Raw genomic sequence first — 2,432 nt, 5'->3', positions numbered from 1 at the left:
TGGCTCCATGCCCTCCGGAGCCGGCACCCATATTTGCCTTGTAGGATGCAGAAAAGAAGAAGGAGGAGAAAAAAACCACTCTGCCGTCGGCTCCAGCTCCCCTCTACCCAGTTTTGCAGGGGGGTAATGAAGAAGAGTTAATCTTTCCTCCCCCGTATCAGCTTCCCAGGACTCCGGAGAGATTAGATCCTGCCCCGTCGCGGGAAGCTGATGCAGTTCCGGTTCCGGGTGTGGCAGGGAGTGCAGTTCCGGTTCCGGGTGCGGGTGTGGGAGCTCCGGGAATGGCCGTGGTTCCGATGGGAGGTCCGCCCCTCACCCGCCTGAGAGCACAGCGGGAGCTGTCAGTCGCTGCACCCGATTCCACTATCAAGACCCTGCCCTTATGGGCTGCCGGACCCCCAGATGTGGATGGCAATCAACCTTATTTTTATTGGCCTTTCTCAACTAGCGATCTTTACAACTGGAAGGCGCAGAACCCTAAGTTCTCCGAGAAACCGGGGGGGGCTTATTGACTTGCTAGATTCTGTTCTCTTCACCCACCAGCCCACATGGGACGATTGCCAGCAGCTTTTGCAGGTCCTGTTCACAACGGAGGAGAGAGAGAGAATCCTGAATGAAGCCCGGAAGGTGGTTCCCGGCGTAGATGGGAATCCAACTACCAACCAGGCCCAGATAGATGTCTCTTTCCCCTTAACCAGGCCTGAATGGGACTTCAACACGGCAGAAGGTAAGGAGAGGCTCAAAATCTACCGTCAGACTCTGGTGGGGGGTCTTCGTATGGCTGCTAGGAAGCCTACCAATTTGACCAAGGTAGGGAACGTACAACAGGAAAGGGATGAATCTCCAGCTGCCTTTCTAGAATGGATCATGGAGGCGTATCGCACCTATACCCCCATGGATCCAGAAGCTCCTGAAAATAAGGCGGCTGTGGTCATGAGCTTTATAAACCAGTCAGCCACATACATTAGAAAGAAACTGCAGAGGCTAGATAGATTAGGGGAAAAGAGTTTTCGGGACTTGTTGGAGGTGGCTGAAAAGGTGTATAACAACCTAGAATCTCCTGAGGATAGGCAAGCCCATGCCATGGTGGCTGCCAGTGACAAGCAGACCCGAAACCTGGCCAAGATTCTGCTGGCCACCACCACGGAGAACCCTGAGGAGCGGACCCGCCACCTTCGCCAGCTTGCCGATGACCAAGAGGGAGGTAAGGGGACCGCCCGGGGTGGGAAGAAGAAGCTTCAACGGAACCAGTGTGCTTACTGCAAAGAGATAGGACACTGGGCCCGGGAATGCCCAAAGAAGGCCGGTAAAAAAGGAAACAAGACAGATCGGGTGGAGGTCTTGGAGCTGGGAGGACTGAGTGATTAGGGGAGTAGGGGTTCGGACCCCCTCCCCGAGCCCAGGGTAACTCTTAGAGTGGAGGGGACGCCTATTAACTTCCTTGTCGACACTGGGGCACAACATTCGGTCCTACGCACACCTCAAGGGAAGCTAGCCAGCAAGAAGTCCTGGGTGCAAGGGGCAACTGGCATAAGCCAGTATTCATGGACTACCCGAAGAACAGTAGATCTAGGAACAGGCCAGGTATCCCATTCCTTTATGGTAATACCCGAGTGCCCCTACCCCCTATTAGGACGGGACTTGCTGACCAAGATCAGAACCCAAATAACTTTCAGACAAGGGGGCCCCAGGTCACTGATGGCAAAGGCCATCCCATCCAGGTTCTGACTCTGAGACTGGAGGATGAATATCGCCTCCACCAGGGGGCGCCCCCAGGAGAGAACAATATGGACAGATGGCTACAAGAATTCCCCACCGCCTGGGCAGAGACGGGGGGAGTAGGACTGGCCGCTCACAGGGCCCCAACCCTGGTAGAGTTAAAACCAGGGGAAAGTCCGATAAGAGTCAAACAGTATCCAATGCCCCAGGAGGCCCGGAAGGGGATTCAGCCTCATATCCGAAGACTGTGAAGCCTAGGGATACTGGTTCCATGCCAATCTGCCTGGAACACCCCCCTCCTGCCAGTCAGAAAGCCCCACACGAATGACTACCGACCAGTCCAGGACCTCCGAGAAGTAAATAAAAGAGTTATGGATATACACCCAACCGTTCCTAACCCGTACACTCTCCTAAGCTCTTTAACACCCACTAGAGTGTGGTACACTGTATTGGATTTGAAGGATGCTTTTTTCAGCCTTCCGCTCGCGCCTCAAAGCCAACCCCTGTTCACCTTCGAATGGCACGATCCAGAGGGCGGCTACAGTGGACAATTAACCTGGACGCGGTTACCCCAACGGTTCAAGAATTCGCCCACCATCTTTGACGAAGGCACTGCACGAGGATCTTGGTGAGTACAGGAGAGAACACCCCAGTCTCACCCTCCTTCAGTATGTAGATGACATCCTGGTTGCTGCAGACACTGCCGAGGACTG

At 54.6% G+C, this 2,432-nt stretch overlaps 1 protein-coding gene across 1 annotated transcript; it reads left to right on the top strand.

The window, feature by feature from the left end:
• The first annotated feature begins 281 nt into the window (after positions 1 to 281).
• LOC118655724 lies at positions 282 to 1,970 on the top strand. Its single transcript, XM_036308363.1, is given in 3 exon segments — positions 282 to 497; positions 499 to 1,692; positions 1,695 to 1,970. Coding segments are annotated over 3 exon segments (1,686 nt in total).
• Positions 1,971 to 2,432: the final 462 nt, after the last annotated feature.

Source organism: Myotis myotis, unplaced genomic scaffold (genome assembly GCF_014108235.1).
Source record: "Myotis myotis isolate mMyoMyo1 unplaced genomic scaffold, mMyoMyo1.p scaffold_m19_p_1, whole genome shotgun sequence".
Taxonomy (NCBI): domain Eukaryota; kingdom Metazoa; phylum Chordata; class Mammalia; order Chiroptera; family Vespertilionidae; genus Myotis; species Myotis myotis.
This window is presented reverse-complemented; position numbering and strand designations above follow the sequence as displayed.